Source organism: Geotrypetes seraphini, chromosome 13 (assembly GCF_902459505.1).
Source record: "Geotrypetes seraphini chromosome 13, aGeoSer1.1, whole genome shotgun sequence".
NCBI classification, from domain to species: domain Eukaryota; kingdom Metazoa; phylum Chordata; class Amphibia; order Gymnophiona; family Dermophiidae; genus Geotrypetes; species Geotrypetes seraphini.
In genome coordinates this window covers 36,451,562-36,474,737 of record NC_047096.1, presented here as the reverse complement: position 1 = coordinate 36,474,737, position 23,176 = coordinate 36,451,562, and the positions used below count along the sequence as shown (strand labels likewise).

The window sequence follows — 23,176 nt, the reverse complement described above, 5'->3', positions numbered from 1 at the left end:
TTTACTTAATTTTTTTGCATTGTTGTAACTCGAAAAGGCAGCACATGTGTTTAGAGGTGGGAGAGAGCTCCAGCTCTAGCAAGAAGTTCAGTTGAAGTACAAATTTTATTTTATTTATTTTCTATACCGCTCTCCCAGGGTTGCTCAGAATGGTTTACATGAATTTATGCAGGTACTTGAGCATTTTTCCCTGTCTGAACCAATGGGTTCACAATCTATCTAACATACCTGGGGCATTTGGACGGGGGTGGGGGGTGGGTGTGTGTGGAATAAGTGACTTGCCCAGGGTCACAAGGAGCAACAACCTCAGGGTGTTGAAGCTGTAGCTTTAACCACTGCGCCACATTCTCCCCTGTATAAAGATCAGACACTTAGGAGATGAACTAGTTCAGGTGGGATTTCTCTTTGTTTAACCCCCACTCCCCCTTCAATAGTATTCCTGTCCGAGTGTGTAACATAGTTAGCTACCTTTTTGATTTATTTATTTATTTTTTTTTGCAAAACATTGTCTACTGGGCCATGGAAATCTATAAAATAATGGTGGGTAAACAGCACAACACCCACCTAGTCCGTCTAGGTTCATTCCTGGTACAGAGTTGCATATCCAAATTGATCTTTGGCTCTCTTGCCTTTGCTTCTAGCTATCCTCTGTCCTATGTGGGCTGCAAAGAAATCAGGGGAAATCCAGCTATGAACTTGAATATGTGGCTATGCTCCAGGAATTAGATGGTGTGTGAGAAGGCTGCTTCCTTTAAATTTTTTTGGTTGAGGAAGGGGTGTTTTCTTTTTTTTGCTTTATTGCATTCTACTTTTACAGTAGCACACCCTAAAACCAAAACCTGTGCTGTCCTATATAATTTTTTTAACTTGCCTGCTCTCCAGACTCAATCTTTTAAGCTTACTTGGGTTTCCTGCTATGCCCTGTGCCCAACAAGCAACAGGAAGTATTTCTAGTAACTCTGGCCCCATCTGTATTGTATTGCAGCATGTGGGCTGACTGACACTCCTAGTCTGTCTAGCACCTCTTTTGCTCTGCTCATGACACTTCGTGTTGTCAGATGTATCTAATTAATTTTATTTTGATTACATTGGATTGAGTTGGATTGGGGAAAATGCTGGATTGGCCCCCATGAAAATGGGATACTGGGCTAGATGGACCATTAGTTTGATCCAGTAAGGCTATTATGCTCTTCAGAGAAAATATATTTTAATTAATGCATAATTAAAACTCTGGAATTTGTTGATGGAAGATGTGGTGAAAGCAATTAATGTAAGTGAATTTAAAACAATTTGGACAAGCTCCTGGAGGAACTGCTCCTTTGGTATAGGTAGCATTGAATCATGCTATTCTTTGGGATCATGCCAGGTACTAGTGACCTAGATTAGATACTGGAAACAGGATTCCATGCTTGATAAACCAGTATGGCAATTGATGACCTGGTATACAAAGCTAAGGTTAAGTTACGCTCGGTTCTAAATATTTCTTCACAGATGTGTAGAGCAGCCTTCTAGTGAAGGTGGTTGTAGTAGAGGACAATATGTGAATTCAAGAAATCGTGGAGCAAGTGCAGAGTCTTTCTGAGGGAGAGGAAGGGATTGTGGACAGGCAGACTGATAGGCCAAAGGGGCCTAGATGTAAGAGCCCCAATGCGGCATTGGGAGCGCCTATTCCATAATGGCACGTGGGCACCCAGATTTCATTATATAATAATAGCAGAAACTTAACTTGGGGTGCCTAAATGTGGACATGCCCTATTTATGCCAGGTTAATAGGAGGCATAAACATTCATACCTAAGTGCTGCAAGCATCATACGCAATTTATACAATAGTTTTCTGTAAGTTGCATGCATTTTTGGAAAGCATGCCTATGTCTCGCTCATGCTCCTCCCACATGTACAAACCCCTCTCCCCCCCCCCATCTTGCAAATATATGCTATGGCCTTAGAGCAGTGTATCGCAAACTATGTTCCTCGGCACACTAGTGTGCCTCCTGAGATTTTAGGTGTGCCGCGACACTGTCGAGGAGGAGAGTCATCCGCGTCGGCCGACTTCCTACAGGACATGCTTCTCGCAGTGAGAGGCACGTCCTGTAGGGCAGTCGGCCAGTGTGGATGTCTCTCCTCCTCTCTCCACACCTCCCGGATCCCTCCACTGAAGCAGGTCGTAGCGCAGACATCGATGCAATGGTGTCACACATGCGCGTGACATTGTGTCAACAACCACGCACTTTCGGCCAGGGCACTGGGTTTAGTGTGCCGCCGGCCAGAAAGTTTGTGAGACACTGCCTTAGAGTATAGCACTGCTTATCCAGGCACAATTCAACTGCTGGCGGCTAGTGCTTTAAAAAATACTGCCTGCTGCTGCCTGAAAATGATCTTTTTTTACGCATTAAAATGGCATGTAAATGCAGACATGGGTTTATAGATTTGCTGGTCTTTATATGCCAGTGGTCTCAAACACGCGGCCTGGGGGCCACATGCGGCCCGCCAGGTACTATTTTGAGGCCTTTGGTATGTTTATCATAATCACAAAAGTAAAATAAAACAGTTTCTTGATCATATGTCTCTTTAGCTATAAATTACAATATTATTATAAAGACTTAGCCAAAAGGAAAGCTTTTTAAACTATAATGAGTTTTACCTCATGCAAAGTTGTCATTTCTTTAATAAGACATTAACTATTTTTTCTGCGGCCCTCCAAGTACCTACAAATCCAAAATGTGGCCCTACAAAGGATTTGAGTTTGAGACCACTGTTATATGCCATTTATTCTGCTTCTCTCACCAGCATCACGTGATGTTACAGAAAATCAGCAGTATAGTGGGCAGGCTTGACAACATGCATGAAGTGACGCTTTAGTCAGGAAGTATGGCCAAGCTGAGCTGCCATTTTCTCCTCCAACACACCCTATTGGTGTTAAAAGCACTGCCCATAAGCTTCATCATGGCTTCTTATGAAACACTGGTTCACTAGTGGTGAGCTGCTGGATACTGTGCTAATGACTCTGATGTCTTGAATGTGTTTTTGTTTTTCATACACAGGGCTTGGCAGGCAGTAGGTAAGACCCAGTCTGTCTGTTCTCTTTCTCTTATTGAGAATAATTGTTTCACTTGAGGAACTTGTGATTTATGTAAATAAGTTGAGAATTCTTGGAAAATCTATCATGAGGGGCTCAGGTTACTCTCCCCCCCCATGGGTAGGTGTTTCACATGTCACAGAATGCCAAATCTACCAATTCGGCTAGTGCTTGTTTGCAAGAGGATTGTGCATAACTCAGAAAAGAAGTAGATAAAAATCAGCTGAGAGTTCGTGAGTGTACATGCATATATGAATCGACTTGTGATGTCCTTTTTTTCTGTACTGCAGATGTGAATCCTAAGTAACACAGCTTCACTTCTGCAGAATTCCTGAACCACATTTGTTGCAAAATAGATAAAGCATTATTGCTTGGACAGTCCAGGGGATTATAATTAGCTCTCTTCCACTGAAGGTCTAATCCAGTGTTTCTCAACTCGGTCCTGGAGTACTCCCTTGCCAGTCAGGTTTTCAAGATATCCACAATGAATATCCAGTAAAACCTTGGTTTGTGAGCATAATTCATTCCAAAACCATGCATGTAGTCCAAAACACTCGTATATCAAAGCGAATTTCCCCATAAAAATAATGGAACCTCAGACAATTCGTTCCACAACCCCAAAATTTTAATACAAAATACTATATGTACTTGTTTTGCAAGATCTCACTCATTTAGAACAGTCACTACACTCCTGCAGCGTCAGAGAGAAGAACCATCGGCTCAGTTGTGATGATGTGACACGTGTATACTGTATTGCAAGACTTTGCTTGTATATCAAGTTAAAATTTAATCAAATGTTTTGCTTGTCTTGCAAAACACTTGCAAACCAAGTTACTTGCAATCCAAGGTTTTATGTACATGAAAAAATTTTCATATAATGGAGGCAGTGTATGCAAATCAAGTTTATGCAAATTCAGTGTGGATATCCTGAAAACCTGACTGGCAAGGGGGTACTCCAGGACCAAGTTGAGAAACACTGGCCTAGTCCATGGAGTTTCTTTATTTTGATCCCGTAGTGCAGGGGTGTCAAAGTCCCTCCTCGAGGGCCGCAATCCAGTCGGGTTTTCAGGATTTCCTCAATGAATATGAGATCTATTAGCATACAATGAAAGCAGTGCATGCAAATTGATCTCGTGCATATTCATTGGGGAAATCCTGAAAACCCAGCTGAATTGCGGCCCTCGAGGAGGGACTTTGACACCCCTGCCGTAGTGTATCTATGCACCTTACTATATGTATTTATAGCTTAGTCAGAGCTACGGCAGGGATTTGTTATGATGAACCATCATTTACAACTAATTGTTTTTTAAATATCCTTCCCTGTTTTAGTCTGTGTTAGATAAAGTAGTGTTGGAATCTGTAAGTCCACTTTAATAAATTGATGATTATTAAGTGATATAGATATTGTTAATTTGTTTGGACATTTTATCACACTTATTGTAAGTTTGAAAATGAATAAAGAATTAAAAAAAAAAAAAAAGAAACACAAATCTAATACACTAATTTTAATAATTTTCAACAAGCTTATATTATTCAACAAGCTTATGAAGATACAACTTAATTCTTGAGGTCGAGTATGAACAGAAGACAGCTATGTCAGAATATATATGAGGAACGTGAAAAGAATTCCGATGATAGTACCTTTCCCTCGAGATTGTCACTGGAATACTTCCCATGTTTCTCTTATATATATATATATATATATATATATATATATATATATATATATTTTTTTATTTTTTTATTACTGTTTTATTACATTACATTACATTACTGATTTCTATTCTGCCTCAACCTTGCAGTTCTGGGCGGATTACAAAAGAGACAACTGGACATTTCCAGGATAATTACAGAGAGAATTCTGGTCATTTCCAGGAGAAGTTACAAGAATAATGGAGCTGTATATTTCAAGAGCTACAAGATGCTGTACAAATAGGAAATAGTGCAGATCCAGTATCTATACCATTAGGGAAGCAGTTGACATGTTTGAGGCTAAAGAGAAGGGAACTGGTGAAGGGGGGAGGAGGGGGGAGTTGCGTTGCGGGGGGTCCGGTTGGGGTTAAGCCATCTGTATAAATTTTTTGAATAGGTGGGTTTTGATTTCTTTGCGAAAATATTTGTAGTCGTTTGTTATCAGCAGGTTGGAGATAGTGTGGTCCAGTTTCGTTGCATGCGTCGCCAGCAGACTGTCAAATATCTTCTTGCGCTGGGTGCCTTTGAGTAGGGGATGGTTCTGCTTTCAAAAACTTGTCAAAATACGTTAATCCAATAGGAAAAGAAGTGCGCTCTTTTTTTTTTTTTTTTAACTTTATTTCTATTTATTTTTAGCTGTAATGAGTCAATTATAGTCCTAGGCAGAGACAATCCACCAGCATTGCTGTTCCATGAGAACTCTTAATACATTTGGCACTCGCCGAGACTCCTGTTTCGCCGTAACTGCTCCCCTCACTTGGAATGCTCTCCCCCCTTACATTAGAGAGGAAGCAAGCCTAGATAAATTTAAAGGAGCTCTTAAAGCTTTTTTTATATAGAGATGCCTTTGAACAATGATCTAATCTCCCACTTTTCTCTCCATTCCATGCGGATAATCAAGTTTTGAATAAAATTCCTCCCCCTCCCCTTTGTTCTATTCTTCTTTTTCGTTTTCTCTCCTTTCCTATACCTTATTGTAGTTCATCCTTAGTCCTTTTGTGCCATGTTAGTCCATTCTGTCTTTTGTACCTGATAATATGTATTTTTGTTGTGTACTTTATTTAATTGCTTAGTATTACGATAAGCAATATATCAACCATGAAACTTGAGCTTTTCCAAGCCTTCCACAGCATTCCTGACCACTAATGATGTGCTTCTGTTTGAAACGAATGTCTGCCGATAGTGTGCCCTCTTCTTAGAGTGTACGCTTTCCTCCGGATTCTATACATGGTGTCCAGATTTGGGCACAATACTAAGATACACATGCAACTTGATTGGCTAACAAGCTGTTAATGAGTAACCAGTTATTGATAATTGATTAACCAATTGATGATGGCACCAATTAGGATTGGTGCGCGCATCTGACTGCGATTATTCTATAACGCTTGGTTATTGAATTCCATAGCACACAACTTAAAAGGGGGAGTGGCTATGGCAGAGGCGTGTGTGTGTCAGGGATTCTGAGAAGTTGCGTACGTTGTTTCTGAATAATGGGTCTAACTTGAGCGTCGGTATTTGCACCAGCTTTTAGCATTCAGATAGATGTCTGGTGCTCAAAGTTAGGGCGTGGGAATTGTCACTAAGCATGATTTTATATAGTGCTGGTCTCTAACGGCACTCGTTTATGAGTACCATTTATAGAGTCCAGTCCTATGTGCACATAGGCCCAGATTCTATAAAGTTAGGCACCTAGATGGGTGCAGATGCTTAACTTGTTTGAAAAGCTTAATTGTGCGGATAATTGGCAATTAACTTGTAATTTATGTTAATTGGACTTAATTGGATGGTAGGTGTCTACCACTTTGAGGTAGACTCTCTCTTTGGGCTGGATTCACAAACCTCATGGATCCGATCCGTTAACGATCCAATCCCTGAGGTTGCCGGCCGCCCGATTCACGATGCGATCGCATGCAAATGGGGGCTATCGGAATCGCGCCCCCCAACTGACCACATGGATCGCTGAACAGCGATCCCGACGCATGCGCAGACCATCTTCTTTGCTTGTAGGTGGTCTGCGCATGCTTACAGAGCTCTTGAATTATTATTGTTTTTTTACTTCGCAAGCCTGTGGTTTTCACCCGCTTTAAATCCGCGGGTTAAAACCATGAGCTTGCACTGCGGGGAAAGGCAGGAGAGTTGGGGCAGAGAGCAGGGCAGTCGGAAAGGACCTGAGTGACTGGTCCTCAGCAGTCGCTTATTTTTTGATTGGCCAGGCCAGTTGGTGTCCCTCTTTTTTTTTTTTTTTTTGGTGCATCGCTGTCTGCCTATATTTGCATGCTGTTCCCCCTCATTTGCATGCGCGGATTGGATCAGGCGCGGATCTGATCAGGAGTAAGGTTAGTGAATCGGGTTGGGGTTGCTAAGTGATCGCAAAGTGGTCAGGACACTATCGGTGTCCTTAGTGAATCTAGCCCTTTGTCCAAGGTACCTATGAGAAAATAGGCGTGATTAGAGGGTGGATTGTGGGCTTGTTTCACGGTGTCGGGTCAAAAGCGCGCTGGGACAAAGGCGCGCCCAGACAATTGAGCACAGCGCGGAGGCGCGCGCCACTCTAAATTACAGTTTTTAGGGCTCTGACGGGGGGTGTGTGGGGGAAACCCCCCCCACTTTACTTAATAGACATCGCGCCGCGTTGTGGGGGCGTCGTGGGGGGTTTGGGGGGTTGTAACCCCCCACATTTTAATGAAAACTTCACTTCCCTGTTTTTAGGGAAAAAGTTAAGTTTGCAGTAAAATGTGGAGGGTTACAACCCCCCAAACCCCCCATAACGCTGGCGCGATGTCTATTAAGTAAAGTGGGGGGGGTTTCCCCAACAAAACCACCCGTCGGAGCCCCTAAAAACTGTAATTTTCTTCGGCGCGCGCCTCCTTCTTGCGCTCAATTGTTGGCGCGCGCCTTTGTCTTTTGCGCCGTTGTCTATGAACCTTGTTTTACATGTAGGTGCCTGTTTTGGACTTAGGCACCAGTATTTAGGCCAAGAAAACCCTGGCATAAATATGGTGCGCCTAATACGGTCGCCACAGAGACCAGCACAGGCTTCGGGTCGTCAAGCCAGAGAGCCCAGACAGCGCCGCAAAGCCGATTCAGACTGCGTTCTCCTCTAGCAGCTTTCCATCCTGACTGTGCTTCATTTTTAAAAGGAGAGAGTTACTCAGCCGATTTAAAGCACTACACTCTGTCATAAACTTTAGCAATGCCAAGCAGGTTCCTCATTTGCTTGTTTCTGCGGGAGCCAGGCTGCTTTATGAAGCTGGATTGGTCAAAGGAAGCTTTCTTTCAGGGGGAGGGGAGGCTCCGGCTCAGACCGATTGCCCTTATATCCAGTATGCTGCAAAGGAGATGGGGGGTGGGCTACTTCCTGGGTCCTCCTGCTCCAGGGGTTCCCTAAACCTGACCAGTCTTGAATAAAACAGCAAGCTTTGAGGCTCCCCTTCCCACAGTTCTGCTCTGGGTCCCCAGCCCGAGGGGAGGTCTCCGTCCATCAGCAGGGAGGGACGTGGGGCTCAGACAGGGTCATGGAATTCCTTCCGGGATGCTGGGTGATAACAGACAGGGCCACGTGTAGCAATGAGATGGTGGCTAAGAATTTTAATCCGAGGGCGGTGCGAAGCCTAGGGCTTGAGCTGATGAGCTTTTCTCTCAAGTTGTGGCGTGAGAGAAAAGCTTTAAAGCAGCTCCTTCCTGTAACTTTTTTTTTTTTTTTTTTAAATTCATCTGAAATAAATGGCAAAGCAGCTGCTTCTGAGGGGGCCAGTAGCAGGAGAGCAGCTCCCACTTCCCACTCCATTTTTCCCTGGGCAGTAACTAAATCTACATCGACTTAAAAAAACCCTAAAATCTCCTTGTCCCCACCTTCCCACACACTGCCTCTTCTTCCTGCTCTGCCTTGCTTTGTGTGGTCAGCTGTTAAGCTGGTGCTGTCCTCTGACTCATCTCTGGTGGCGGGTTAATTACTGTTTTGAGGACACTGCATTTTACTTAAGTCTTTCAGTTCTATAAATGGGGATATGTGGGTGTTCTTTCCTAATTCTTTTTATAGAGTTTTTTTTTCCCAATAAACCCTCTAAATCATGGAAAAAAAAAAAAGGAAAAATGATCTGCAAAAGTTAGAGGAATGGTCTAATGCCTGGCAACTAAAATTCAATGCAAAGAAATGCAGAGTAATGCATTTGGGGATTAATAATAGGAAGGAACCGTATATGCTGGGAGGAGAGAAGCTGATATGCACGGACGGGGAGAGGGACCTTGGGGTGATAGTGTCCGAAGATCTAAAGGCGAAAAAACAGTGTGACAAGGCAGTGGCTGCTGCCAGAAGGATTCTGGGCTGTATAAAGAGAGGCGTAGTCAGTAGAAGGAAGAAGGTGTTGATGCCCCTGTACAGGTCATTGGTGAGGCCCCACTTGGAGTATTGTGTTCAGTTTTGGAGACCGTATCTGGCGAAAGAAGTAAGAAGACTTGAGGCGGTCCAGAGGAGGGCGACGAAAATGATAGGAGGCTTGCGCCAGAAGACGTATGAGGAGAGACTGGAAGCCCTGAATATGTATACCCTAGAGGAAAGGAGAGACAGGGGAGATATGATTCAGACGTTCAAATACTTAAAGGATATTAACGTAGAACAAAATCTTTTCCAGAGAAAGGAAAATGGTAAAACCAGAGGACATAATTTGAGGTTGAGGGGTGGTAGATTCAGGGGCAATGTTAGGAAATTCTACTTTACGGAGAGGGTGGTGGATGCCTGGAATGCGCTCCCGAGAGAGGTGGTGGAGAGTAAAACTGTGACTGAGTTCAAAGAAGCGTGGGATGAACACAGAAGATTTAGAATCAGAAAATAATATTAAAGATTGAACTAGGCCAGTTACTGGGCAGACTTGTACGGTCTGTGTCTGTGCATGGCCGTTTGGAGGAGGATGGGCAGGGGAGGGCTTCAATGGCTGGGAGGGTGTAGATGGGCTGGAGTAAGTCTTAACAGAGATTTCGGCAATTGGAACCCAATCACAGTACCGGGTAAAGCTTTGGATTCTCGCCCAGAAATAGCTAAGAAGAAAAAAAAAAAATTTAAATTGAATCAGGTTGGGCAGACTGGATGGACCATTCGGGTCTTTATCTGCCGTCATCTACTATGTTACTATGTAAGCCTAAGACCACTTTAGGTGCCTAAATTTTATAGAACTGCGTCTAAGAGCGACACTGCTCAGCGCCTATGTTTAGGCGCCATTTATAGAATCAGGTCCATAATGCACACTTTTTTTTTTTTTTTTCCCCATGTGCAAACTTATTACGAATGCACAAATTATTTCACATGCGCACTCTATCGGGAAAGAGAGCACACGATTAACGACAATTTGTTGGCCATGAAAAAAATTCCAAACAAAAATGTCTTACATTTCTTGCATGCCCATCATTACTGACCACCCCAGACATTATTGGAGATCAAACCCAGCTGCCTCTGTGTAGTATTAACGCTGAACCAGCAGCCTGCTTCAATAGTGTATGTACACGCGATGTCTGCAGATTTTTCAGGATCACTGTCTAGATAGGTGGTTGTGGTTTGTCGCTGGTGAGAAGCACTATTGTGTGTTTTTCTTTGCTTTTATTTTGTATATCGCTGGTACATTCCTGATCATTTCATTTTACTTGTGTTTCAGTGCAATTGTCTCTGCTACACTGAAATGTCTGATGAAATTCTATAACTTAACAGAGGATGTAAGTTTTCACCTTTCATCTGTATGTGTATTTTTGGTGGGGTGTTCTGGGTTTTTTTTTTATTACTTTGCCTAATTGTGACATCAGTGCATCCCGTTTTGTGAATAAACCGTGTCACACACCTACTCTGGGCCCCTCCTCTTGTCTTTTCAGAAGTTTGACAGCTCTTTGTGGTTTTTAGAACTGATCAAAGGGAGGGGGGGGGGGGCGGTAATTGCCATTCTCATTAGTTATGAGAACCAGTGTGTGGGAAGAAGGTGATATGTCCCAGCCAGAAGTAGAATCTCTAACATCCTGACCCATGTGGGCTTTCAGCGAGATTGGGCTCACGTCACATTATCTACAAAAACATTCTTTAAGTCCAGTGTATGAGATGGGACTTGCGGTTAGAGATTCAAATACAAATTAAGAGGCCTGACAGAAGGAAGTTTGCTTTTTAACACCCCCCTTCCACCCCCCCCCCTTTGCCACATCCTGTGCAACTTGTCTTTCTCTTTAATTGTAGTTTATAGCAAGTACCTCTTGTGTCCTTGGTGTTATCAGAAGCTGCATGAGAAGATACCAGAAATATGCTGCTTGGGTATCTACCCAGAAATGACTGAATCTGCATTTCATATAGGCCATGTTAAACATTTCAGAAACACAGCTCCTAGGCTAACAGCAGTTTGCTTGCTAAAAGTCGCTATTGGCATACCCAATTTGCTGTGTGGAAGCAAGTGAAAAAGAATCACTGTTTGTCTTCCTCTGCCTTTGCTCAATCATATCAGCTGAATGTCTGCAGAAGAACACAGCCTGAGCTTTGCATCGTATTTGCACTCTGCAGTGAATGGTGGTAAAAAAATAAAAAATGTTTAGCTTTTGCTTGAATTACCACAAATGGGCAGACTCATTTTCATAGGCTCTTATTTTGCTGCATTTTGTTTGTTCGTTTTGTTTTATCTTTTTTTTTTTTACAACAGTGCTCAATATTTGTTCAAATATTTTTTTTATTTACGTTTCTTCTATACTGCTTAGCATAAGCTAGAAAAACATTTATTTTCACTATTTATTTCCTCCCCTCCCCCCTTTACAAAGCTATGTTAGGCTTTTTTATCAGTGGCTGCGGCGGTTTTAGCGCCAATGCTCCTAGGAATTCTGAGTCGTCGGAGCTAATACCACCGCAGCCGGTGATAAAGTCTAACATGGCTTCATAAAAAGGGGCCTTAATTTGTGCAGGATATAAAATCTGCAAATACAGGTGGGTCACAAAGTACACAATTAAAAACAAACAAAAGACAGAATAAAAACAATGTCTAACATTCACCTCTGTCCTGCAGGACATGCCCAAGCCTATCCGAGCTAACTTTGTCTTGCTTGTGGAAACGGAAGAGCTTTATATTACTGCTGGACTTCAGGACCGGGTCATCCAGGTACTAAGTGAATTGCCAAAATCCTGGAGCCCACCTGTACAATTCTGTGTGGTTCTGTATCTGCATTTAGTGACTTATTTTATCTTTTTGGGTAGTTTTTCTTAACTTTTGGGGCTGAAATTCAGCAGTAGATAAGTAGAAAAGGCTCTTAGCTGGTTATCTCTTGCTGACCGACTGATCCCTGGATTTTCAGTGCTACTAGTAAGTGCTGTGGCAGTCAGAGCGGAGTCAGGACAGGGCCAGAGGTTACCTGGGCACCACCAATAGTTCTGTGGAACCACTGCTGAATATTTGGCTAACTTATGATAGCAGAAAGTTAACTGGGTTGATAGTCAGGTGCTGCTGTTGAAGATTGGCAGCATCTGGGTAACAAAAACAAAAGGAAAAAAAACCCTGCAGAACACTGTACGAGATGCAGGCAATGCTTATTCGGTTAAAACAATTTGTTGCGCACAAGTGAACCACCCTGGTTGGTAAAGGGACCTGACATGGTCCGTGTTTTGAGTAACATGTTTTCATCAAGGGTCCCTAAGATAGTTGCAAGAAATATGTCCAACAAGTCTCTCTCACTCTCGGTTCATAGACAAAATCGCACGAGACAACGGCGCGCCGACAACTGAGCGCAAGGTTGACGGCGCGCCGAAGAAAAGCACTATTTTAAAGGGTTCCGACGGGGGGTGTTGGTGGGGAACCCCCCCCCCTATTTTACTTAACAGACATCGCGCTGGCGTTGGGGGGGGGGTTTGGGGGTTGTAACCCCCCTCTTTATACTTGAAACTGAACTTTTTGCCTGTTTTTTAGAGAAAAAGTTCAGTTTTAAGTATAATGTGGGGTGTTACAACCCCCAAACCCCCCACAACGCCAGCGCAATGTCACACCCCCCGTTGGAGCCCTTTAAAATAGTGCTTTTCTTCGGCGCTCCGTCAACCATGCGCTCAGTTGTCTACACTCAGTTGTCGGCGCGCCGTTGTCTCGCGCAATTTAGTCCCGTCACCCTCACGGCCCTGATTCTGCAAACTGTGTCCCGATTTTAGGCAGCTGTAGTCTAATCAGCCAATTGGGATGCATGTTTTTTTGTTGTTTTTTTAAAAAAAAAACAATGCTCCCAAGGCAGGCTGCCTATACTGAAGGCGCCTCCGAGAGCCTAGGGAGGCCCGCAAGACCGCTTAAGCTCGCCAGAAGAACCTACAGACCGCTTAAGCTCGCCTAAGGGCCTTAGGCGAACCTAGTAGATGAAGAGACGCTTACAATGTAGGCCAGCAAAATGCTGGCTTACATTGTAAGTAGACATTACATTACAGTAGGGATTTCTATTCCGCCATTACCTTGCAGTTCAAGGCGGATTACAAAAGAATTATCCAAGATGTATTACAACAAGAACTTACACAAAAAAAAAAAAAAATTGGTCATTTTCAAAAAGAGTAAGAAATGGGTAAGGTTATTTGTTTGGGGTAGTTGGCTTTAGTGAGAGGTGGAGTTTGAGACTTGCGGTATTATTTCTTTTTTCAGAGTTTTCTTGAAGAGTATGGTCTTTATTTCTTTTCTAAAAGTCTTGTAGTCGAGGGATGCCGTCAGTAGATTGGCGATTTGGTTGTCTAGTTTGGCTGCTTGAGTGACATGGCCACTATACTTATCGTGGCAAGGGATCTCCGGCAGGAGGGGTTAGGCACCCTCCTGCTGGCTTTCGGGGGGGGGGGGGCAGTGTTCTGGCAGGAGGGGTTGGGCACTCTCCTGCTGGCGATTGGACAGGCGGCCGCTATACTTATCGCGGCAAGGGAGAAATTTCTTAGCAAACTGTATAACCTATATTCGCGCTCAGCAAACTGTATATTTACATTTTCGCTTTCTTAAAATCTCTGCACTCTGTATTTCCTCTGATCATCCACATATTGTAACTCGCTGAATGTTCAGCTACCTTGGTTGTAAACCGCCTAGAAGTTGCAAGATTGTGGCGGTATAGAAGAATAAAGTTATTATTATTATTATTATTATTATTATTATTATTATTATAATTATTGCGGCCATGTCTACTTACAATGTAGGCCAGCATTTTGCTGGCCTACAATGTAAGCGTCCCTTTCTACTAGGGAGACATGTAGGGCTGCCTAGGTTCGCCTAAGGCACTTAGGCAGCCTTGCGGGCCTCCCTAGGCTTCCGGAGGCGCCTTCAACATAGGCGGCCTACCTGGGGAGCATTTATTTTATTTTATTTTTTTTAAACGTGCATCCCAATTGGCTGATTAGACAGCTGTAGGACACCTACAGCTGCCTAAAATCGGGACACACTTTGCAGAATCAGGGCCTAAATGTGTGTTAATCTTTCTCTGTTTGTTTTTTAAGGTGTATGAGGGTCTTGTCTATATGGACTTCGGCAAAGAGCTGATGGAGAAGCAGAGCTATGGTGAGGACTCTCCCTGTATGTAGGAAGTTTCTTTTGTTTGGTGAGGGAGTAGTAATCAGCTAGCCATCCCCCAAAGAGGGAGTGAGGAACCTGAGGTGGTGTAGTGCCTTCCCTCTTGACCCATCTGGTAAGGTCCCTGTGATTAGCTCTCCCTTTTAAGGTTGGAGTGTATCGTTCCCATATAAAATAGGAATGGTGATATTACAAGAAGGCTCATCTCTTTTTTGAGGCGGACAGGTTTGGGTTCTTTTTTTTTGTTTGTTTTGTTTCAAGTTAAATAAAATTTTGATTAAAACGCATTATATATTCAATGCAATGTACAAAATTTAAAATAGGGTATGACAAAACATAGTATTTGGGGAAACGGACTAGAACATGATGACGGCTATAAAATTTCACGTTTGGTTAACCCAGAATACCTACTCCCCCGCCCCCCAACCAAACCACCACAACCTAATTCGCTTTCCTTCTACAGCCTCACCTCAAAATCAAACTTGAGAAACTTGAACTTTTTTTGAATTAATGCTATGAAGATAAGTACATCAGGATACAGCAAACAAGCCAACAAATAATCTGATTATCCCAGAGAACTCGCCCCCTCACCATTTCAGAGAGTCCAATATTAACAGGAAGTCTGTACTCCCAAGGTTCATATTGCTTTATTCCTTCCCAAACCCCAAGTTTATTACAGTTTATTAGTATTTATATCAAAAGTACCATCTAAGCGATTTACATACCTAATACTAAAATGAGGCTCAAAATACAACTGCAGATAGGAATGAGATTGTCTCTCAAGTATCACGTCTCCCAGTAATGCACTACCAGAGCTTTGTGAGACTAAAGAGAGCTAAATATCTTAAGTTTTCCTAGTATTTTGGATAAGCTGTAATCTTTTCATATTAATAAGGTGCAGACCTGAGAACAGATTTGTGATAATTTGACTCGATGCAATGGCATGGATCAGTTTACATAAGACTGCGGTGTTTAGAATAAATTCATTGATCTAATCTGTTTTAGTTTGAAAAAGGATTGCCGCATACATGAGGAATAAAAGTCAGTTTATCATCAAAAATCACTCCCAGAACCTAAATCCCTCCTATTCCAATCCATGGTATGGGAACCACATAGGACTATTACATATAGAATAGCACCTGGTAAACTGGAGGTATATATATTCAGGACCTCCAGTTTACATATAGAATAGCACCTGGCATGTAAACCTCCAGTTTACATGCATAAGAACCAGGTGCTATTCTATATGTAATAGAAGGCAAGGCAAGTTCTGAATATATACCTCCCAGGTGGACCAGAAGTGTTTGCTGTCATTCTTGCTTCTCTAACCTCCAATACCTTTGTTTTTCTGTAAATGCATTTCTAACCACAAGTGCTTTATTGGACAGCATTTTGTTTTTGCCCTGCAAAGTACCAGGAAACATCTCTCTTTTATTGAATGAAACCCATTGGGAACTACTGTATTTTTTCATGCCATAAGATACACCCTAGATTTAGAGGAGGAAAACAAAAACCCCCCATTCTGAACCAAATTCTCCCTGCCAGGCTCTGTACCCTGTCCCCCTTCTGATGGTCTACTGGTAGGCAGAGACAGGGCAGGCAGGCAGGCCTAATGACCAGGCAGGCCCCCCCAATGTGCACAGTCTTTCTTCTCTTCTTCACTAAGCATGTGTACCATCTCTATCTTTATTCCTCCCCTTTCCAGCATTATTCCATGTCCCTGTGCTCCCTCCTCCTTCTTCTTGTACTCCTCATCCCCCACCCTCCACCCCAAGACAGGCAGGGTTCTTCTCCCCCCCGTACATCCTCCAAACTCTCCCCGTACCTTATTTTCCTCCTGGAGCCCTGGTTAGAGATGTCCCACCAGAGATGAAGGCGAATGCAAAGGGCTGCTGAGGCCCGATGTGCCGACCAGGGCTGCCATGGGGGAAGGGAGGGAGGAGAGCAGGAGGCCAGAACCCGCTGCTCTTGTCAGAGCCGCACCACCATGCCGGGACTTGGCAGATTCCAGTTCCTATGGCTGCTGTTCCTGTAGAAATTGCGGCTGCCTCTCTAGCGGCAGAGTGGTGCGCAAGGCTGCCTGCCTCGTTGGCTGAAGCGGCTGCCTCCTCTTCCCTTCTCTTAATGGCAAAGCGGCGCACAAGGCTGCCTGCCTAGTCCCGTGCCGCTTCCCGTGAGAACGGAAGCAGCGTGGGATGAGGCAGACAGCCTTGTGTGCCACTCTGCAGCTAGAGAGCTGCGTCCAGTGAGGGAAGGCACCAGAATTAAAATAAGGTAACGGGTGGGGAGGGGGTAGGTATTCACTCCATAAGATGCACCCTTATTTCCACCCATTTCTTTGGGGGGGAAAAAGTGCATCTTATGGAGTGAAAAATACAGTATCCCAGATGTCAGCAGAGATGTGACAAGTTTATTGCTTTAGGAGACTAAGAGATTTCTACTTTATTTTCATTGTCTAATTTGTAAAAATAATTGTTCATGTGTTTAATTGTAAAACAGTTTCACCCCTGTAGGGCCTGATGCAGAATCCTTTTGAACATTGGCCTTAAAAGAGTTGTGTTTTGCTGTCAGTATCCTTGATATGAGAAATGAGACCTTGGGAGTCTGTCTCTTTGCACGTCAGAGAATTTTCCTCTCGATTCCCTTTCTGCTTCCTGCTCCATTGTACTTTGAGTTGTAAAATCTTTGCAACAAATGTTTTTTTTGGGCAAAGGGTGAGGCACTAATCGCCACACTCTGCCATGTGCCACTGTCAGCCCTGTTTGTGTGTTTGTACTATGAGAGAAGATATACTGGAAGATCCTGACAGGTGGACAGAATCCATAATGATTAGAAAATGTTTTTCCCGTCGCAGAATAAATTGTCAGCTCAGACTTCTGCAAACTTACTAATGATGACATTTGATTGCTGATTGCAGGAGACTACATACCCCTGGACATTAACTCTGCTCCCCCATTCTGGCTTGCGTACTTGCGAGACCCAAGCGACTCGGGAACAATTCACAGTAATGTACGGCAGAGATGGCTTAATGGTAAATTGTATATTATTCAAATGCAGAGTTTAGGTGCTGGCCTGCCTGGCATACATGAATACTTGACATTCACCATTAATTAGGTTGTTTCTTTAAGACAACAAAAGATAAACTATTTAAAAATACATAAATTATAACCTCAAGTGATGCTTCTTCAGTAAAAAGCTGCAGCATCCTATATCTCTCTTCTACTGGGAAAAATCAGTGTGGTTTTTCATGATAATGGTGAAAAGAAAAAGCAGAGGCCCTGTTACATTACATTAGAGATTTCTATTCCGCCATTGCCTTGCAGTTCAAGGCGGAATACAAAAGAATTACAAAAAAGGTATTACATGAAGAAGATATCTGGTAATCTCTAGAGGAGATAAGGAGTAGATGAGGTTGCTTTGGGGAGTTGGGAAGGTATTGGGGAGTAGAATTGTGAAGGCGCTAGTGGTATTAAGTCGTTTGCAGGAATTTCTTGAAGAGTAGAGTCTATTTCTTTTCTGAATGTTTTGTAGTCCAGGGTCATAATTAGTAGATTGGAGATTTGGTTGTCTAGTTTAGCTGCTTGTGTGACTAGGAGGCCATCATAGTTTTTTCCGTTTGACTTCTTTGATTGGAGGGTACGTGAATGGAGTGTGGGTTTTCCTATGTCTAGTTGATGTAGTTTGGATGAGACGGTTGTTCAGGTAGGTTGGGCTTTCGCCATTTATGTTTTTAAATAGCAGACAGTAGAATTTGAATAGTATTCTTGCCAGAATTGGAAGCCAATGTGAGTTGAGGTATGCCTCTGTGATGTGGTCATGTTTCCTCAATGAATAGATAAGTCTCAGTGCTTTGTTTTGGATTGTTTGTAGTTGTTTTATCATTGTTGCTGGGCAGGGGATGTAGAGAATGTTGCAGTAGTCTAAAAGACCTAGGACTAGGGATTGTACTAAGAGTCGGAATTGTGGTCTAGTGAAGACTTTTCGAACTTGTCTTAAGTTTCTCATAACTGCGAATGATTTCTGTATTGTTTTATTGATTTGTGGTTGCATGGTGCAGCATCTATCTATCGTCATTCCTACTAGTTTTAGGGTGGGTTGAATAGGGTAATTGAGTTAATTTCTATATTGGTTATGGTTGGGACTTTGTTATTTTCGAGGAGGATGAATTTTTTTGTCTGGGTTCAGCTTCAGGTCTGATCTCTCATCCCTGTTAACTACCGTTTCTAGTGATCGGTGTAGTGTGTCTGTCATACAGGGCTTTGGTTGATGAAAAGGTATGAGAATGGTGATGTCATCAGCATAGCTATATGAGGATAGGCCTAGTTTGTCCAGGCAGGTGCTGAGGAAGGCAGTATAGAGATTGAAGAGAGTGGGGGATAGTGGGGATCCTTGGGGTATGCCGCAGAGGTTGGACCAGGGTTCTGATTTTTCTTTGTCTGACTTTACTCTGTAGGTTCTGGATTTGAGGAATCCTTCAAACCATGAGTATACCTTATCGGTGATACCTGTTGTGTCCAAAATTTGCAGTAGGATGTTATGGTCTACCAGGTCAAATGCTGCGGTCAGATCCAGTTGTATGAGCAGCAATTTTTTGCCTATGCTGAGGTGTTGTCTAGTCGTGTCAATAAGGGAGCCTAGTAGTGTCTCTGTACTGAAGTTGGTTCTGAAGTCGGATTGCGTGGGGTGGAGTATGTTGTGGCTTTCCAGATAGTTAGGAGTTTGGCTACTAGCCCTTATGTTAGTTTGACATAGAGAAGTATTGAGGCAATGGGTCTGTAATTGGATGGTTGATCCGTTGCTCCTTTAGGGTGTTTTAGGATCAGTGTGATGACTATTTCGCTGAGGTCAGTTGGGAAGAGGCCATTTATGAGCATAGTTTGTATCCATTGCAGGTGTAGGAAACGGAATTTCATGCTGGAGGTTTTTGAGAGATAAGATGGGCAGTGGTTGAGGTCACATAATGCGTGGGGGTACTTTCTGTAGAATTTGTTAAGGTCAGACCATTGTATAGTGGGGAAGTGGGACGAGGTTCTGTCTGCAGCTATTGATTCTTTTTCTGTGGAGGGTATTGTGATTTTCTTTTAGGTGGGTTGGGATACCATTGAGGGTAGCTCTGGCATTTGTAATTTTGTTCTTGAAGTGTTCTGCTGAAGGGGGGTATTGTTAGTGGTCAGGTAGGGTTTGGTGTCAGTTAGATCTTTTAGTATTTGAAATAGTTTTTTGGTATCTTGAGTTTCTGTGCCTATTAAGTTGGTGTAGTATGCTTTTCTTTTATCCTTTAGTTTTAGTTTGTATTGTCTGTTTAGTTTTTCCAGGCGTTTTTTGTATGTTCTAGGTTAGTTTTTCTCCATTTTCTTTCTAGTCGTCTACATTGTCTTTTGAGTAGGAGCAGTTTGTTGAACCATTGGTCTGATCATCTGGTTCTGGTTTTGGTTTGTATTGGATAGTTCATCAAGGGTGCGAGTGCTCAGTTTGCACCATTGTGAAATGAAGTCTTTGGGGTTGCATTCCTGTATTGTGTCGTCTATTTTATTCCAGAATTTGATTGGCTCGATGTGTATGCGTGAGGTGTAGGTTACTTTTTTGGATTTTGGTGTGGTTTTGTTTTTGGTCCAGTTGATGTTGAAGGAGTATGTGTAGTGGTCTGACCAGAGGGATCGGGACCATATTCCATTAGATGTATGAATTTCTGATTGAGATGGTGGTTGGATCATGAAGGATGGGATGTGAAGTTGGTGACCTTTCTCATGAGTGGTTTGTGGGTCTAAAATCTGGAATGATAAGGCGTCGAGAAATAAAAGGAAGTTATCGACTTGTTTGGATGATTGGTCTTCAAGGTGTAGGTTTAGATCTCCTAGGATTAGGTTGTAGGTTGTTGTTAGTGAGTTTCTGTATATAAAGTCTTCAAGTTCAGGCCTTACTGTGGTCCAGTTTCCAGGTGTTATGTAGCAGAGCATGCAGTTTAGTGAACCTTTTAGTGTGGAGCATGAGAGTTGGCAGGCTAGAAGGTCCATGTATGGGGTGGATGTTTTTTCAAGTATATTTAGGGTTAGGGATTCTTTGATTTAAGATTTCTAGTCCTCCTTTTTTTTTCTCTCTGCAGACCACTGTTATTTTGTATCTCTGTGGGCAGACTTCAGTTATTCTGGGATCTGTGTCTGATGTTAGCCAGGTTTCTGTGAGGAAGAGGAAGTATAGGTTTTTGTTTTTTATCCAGTTTTTGATGTGTTCAGTTTTGTGGGCCTGTGGCTCTGATGTTTAAATAGGCACATGTAAGTGTGGTAAGCTCTGTTTGAGGGTTGTGAGTCGTTTATTGGGTAGATGAGAGATCTAGGGTGAGAGTGAGTTTTGGTCCTGGGGTTTGTTGGTGATCTTCCCCCATATTGGAGGGATGGAGTGTTGAATATCGGTCTGGTGGTTTGAGCTTCTGTGTATTGATATTCTCCTGGTTAGGTGGTGGATTTTGTTCGTAGTTGAACTGATGGGTGTTGGGAAAAGGTTGTTTGCTACTGCCTTCCAGCTGGTTAAGAAGAAGATTATCAGTTGGGTGATCTGGGTATGTGTTTGTGAGATTAGCTTCATTGTGGAAAGATGGCAGGGTCAAAGTAAGAGTGAAAACAGGTAAAATTAAGTTAAATTCAAGATGCTACCACTGAACCTTCCAACTGGTTCAGCGTGGTAGTGTCAGGGAGGGGCGGAGTGCGCTCCCACGCCAGAGGAGTCTTCCAGGCTGCTCCCAGTCCAACGATTGAGGAAGGTTGGCAGGGTCAAAGGAAAAGTTAAATTAAATTCAAAATGTTCCCAGTGAGCCTTCCAATTGGCTCAGCGTGGTATTGTCGTGGAGTGGCAGAGTGCGCTACCACACCCAAGGAGTCCTCCAGTCTACTCCCGGTCTGAAGACTGAGGAAAGTTGGCAGGGCCAAAGTAAAAGTTAACAGGAAAAATAAAGTTAAATTGACAAGTGTTCTTTTTTTAATCTTTATTGATTTTTCATAGCTGTCAAAGTGCAATACAATGCACACGTCAATAATAATAAACAAATAAGCAATTATAATCAGTCAATATTAATACAACAATAAAAAAACACCCACCCAACCAACATTTTCATCAAGGAGTCACATTAAAGATATATACCCCTCCCCATCCACAAGTTTGTTTTTTTTCTATCGGATTTACCATCATGTGATTTTTGCATCCCAGGTGATACTAAAGTTGTGGAAGCCATGAGATCGTTTTCGGAACTTACAGATCTAGCTAAGTAAGTCTTCAATACTGTGTTCATAGAAACTGTTTGGAATGCTCTCCATTGTAAATATTGGGAGTAATATTCAGGCCGTGGTGGTCAGCAGTTTTTTTAAACCAGGATATTATAGCACTGGACCATACCTTGATAATGGCAGTGGATATCTGGATCCAACACTTATCCTGATCACCGACAATATTGAGACCAGTACCTGGATAACATTAGAGCCTGTGGTGTAACTGCAGAGGGCTACCAGGGCTCAGGCCCCCTCCACAAGCCAGAGTACTTGATCCCTGCCTGCCGATGAGACTAGAGAGTTGCGTGGGGACAGAAATTCCACCCGTCCCTGCCAAAGTCCCACCCGTCCCCGCAAGGAATCCCCTACGTCCACGCCCGTCCCTATAAACTTCAGAAATAGTTATTTCAGTTAATTATGGTACTGAATTAAAGGCTCTGATAGAAACCCATTTAAAAATAAAAAGACTTTATTAATTTGGAAATATTAATTGGGAAGAATACATACTTTGTAAACGGGTTTCTACCAGAGCGTCTAATGTTTATAAATTTTTATTAACACAACTAATATACTACTTTATCCTGAAGCAAAAAAAAAAAAAAAAGAATTTTTTTCCTACCTTTGTTGCCTGGTTTCTGCTTTCCTCATGTTCTTATTCAATTCCTTCCATCCACTGTCTCTTCTCTCTGCGCCTTCCATTTGCTCTGTTACTATGCCTCTCCCTTTCTGCCCCTTCCAAATTGGTCTGACACCCATCTTCTTCCCTCCGATCCCCCCATAGTTGGCATCTCTGTCTTCTTCCCTGCCAGCGTCTTCTCCCCACTCTCTCTTCCCCATTTCCTTTCAGCGTCCTTCTCCTCCCCCATCTTCCCCATATCCTGTCGGCATCCTTCTCCCCCCTCTGTCTTCCCCATATCCTGTCGGCATCCTTCTCCCCCCCTCTGTCTTCCCCATGTCCTTTCAGCGTCCTTCTCCCCCCCCCCCGTCTTCCCCATGTTTTTTCAGCGTCCTTCTCCCCCCTCAGTTTTACCCATTTCCCTTAAGCGTCTTTTCTTCTCCATTCCACCTTTATTCCCTTTCTCCCTCCCTGCCTCTTACCTTTGTGGCGCTTCCCCACCCGATCGATAACAGAACAGGCCCAGTCCAACAAACCTCCCTGCCCTGTAGCCGCGAATCTAAATTACCTTCTTACAGCAGCTGGAGTATTGAAGCTGCTGTAAGAAAATAATTTAGATTCGCGGCTACAGGGCAGGTAGGTTTCTTGGCCAGGCCTGTTGTCGGTCGGTCGATCGGTCGGGGGAAGTACCACAAAGATAAGGAGACCTGACCGGCTGTGCACACTCCCCCCCCATGGCTGCACCCGGGGCAGCCCCCCCCTTTGGTACGCCACTGCCTTTTCCCTACCTACCCTGCCGCACACAGCCGACCGGAAGTCTTCCCGATGTCAGCGCTGACATCAGAGGAAGGGAGAGCTTTGCTTAAGCCCTCCCTCCGACGTCAGCGCTGACATCAGGGAAGACTTCCGATTGGCTATGTGTGCTGCAGCAGGACAGGCAGGAAATGGAAGACGAGCCTCGCAGCTGGTCAGGTAGGAAAATCAGATGAGCCTCACGGCATTGAACCCC

General features: G+C 43.3%; 1 protein-coding gene across 1 annotated transcript in view; it reads left to right on the top strand.

Moving 5' to 3' along the window:
* The window catches only part of LOC117347374 (glucuronokinase 1-like), a 76,105-nt gene that overhangs the window by 26,161 nt on the left and 26,768 nt on the right, over window positions 1-23,176 (top strand). The window contains exons 14-19 of the mRNA XM_033918213.1: window positions 3,042-3,058; window positions 10,414-10,471; window positions 11,788-11,880; window positions 14,220-14,280; window positions 17,210-17,323; window positions 21,493-21,550. Coding sequence (XP_033774104.1) covers window positions 3,042-3,058; window positions 10,414-10,471; window positions 11,788-11,880; window positions 14,220-14,280; window positions 17,210-17,323; window positions 21,493-21,550 — 401 coding nt within the window. The remainder of the gene's footprint in view (window positions 1-3,041; window positions 3,059-10,413; window positions 10,472-11,787; window positions 11,881-14,219; window positions 14,281-17,209; window positions 17,324-21,492; window positions 21,551-23,176) is intronic.